Here is a 209-nt window from a genome sequence, read left to right as displayed (position 1 = left end):
CCCCCCGCCAGACCCAGGCCGTTGAGTCCGGGGTGTGAGGGAGTGGGCGTTAGTCATTTGTTCATTCATTCAGCCAGACGTTCATTCACCAACATCTGCTTTGTGCCAGGCCCAGAGCTGGGCACTGGGATGAGGAGGTGGACCGGACGCTGCTCCTGTTCGCACTTTCTGGGCCCGAGGGTGACTTGGGAGGTCGCTGCAACGAGGGT

General features: G+C 61.2%; 1 protein-coding gene across 1 annotated transcript in view; it reads left to right on the top strand.

Moving 5' to 3' along the window:
* The window catches only part of PITPNM3 (PITPNM family member 3), a 100977-nt gene that overhangs the window by 1918 nt on the left and 98850 nt on the right, over nt 1–209 (top strand). The window contains 1 exon segment of the mRNA XM_010847510.1: nt 110–207. Coding sequence (XP_010845812.1) covers nt 110–207 — 98 coding nt within the window.

The sequence above is a fragment of the Bison bison genome, unplaced genomic scaffold, assembly GCF_000754665.1.
Source record: "Bison bison bison isolate TAMUID 2011002044 unplaced genomic scaffold, Bison_UMD1.0 scf7180017864249, whole genome shotgun sequence".
Lineage (NCBI taxonomy): Eukaryota > Metazoa > Chordata > Mammalia > Artiodactyla > Bovidae > Bison > Bison bison.
This window is presented reverse-complemented; position numbering and strand designations above follow the sequence as displayed.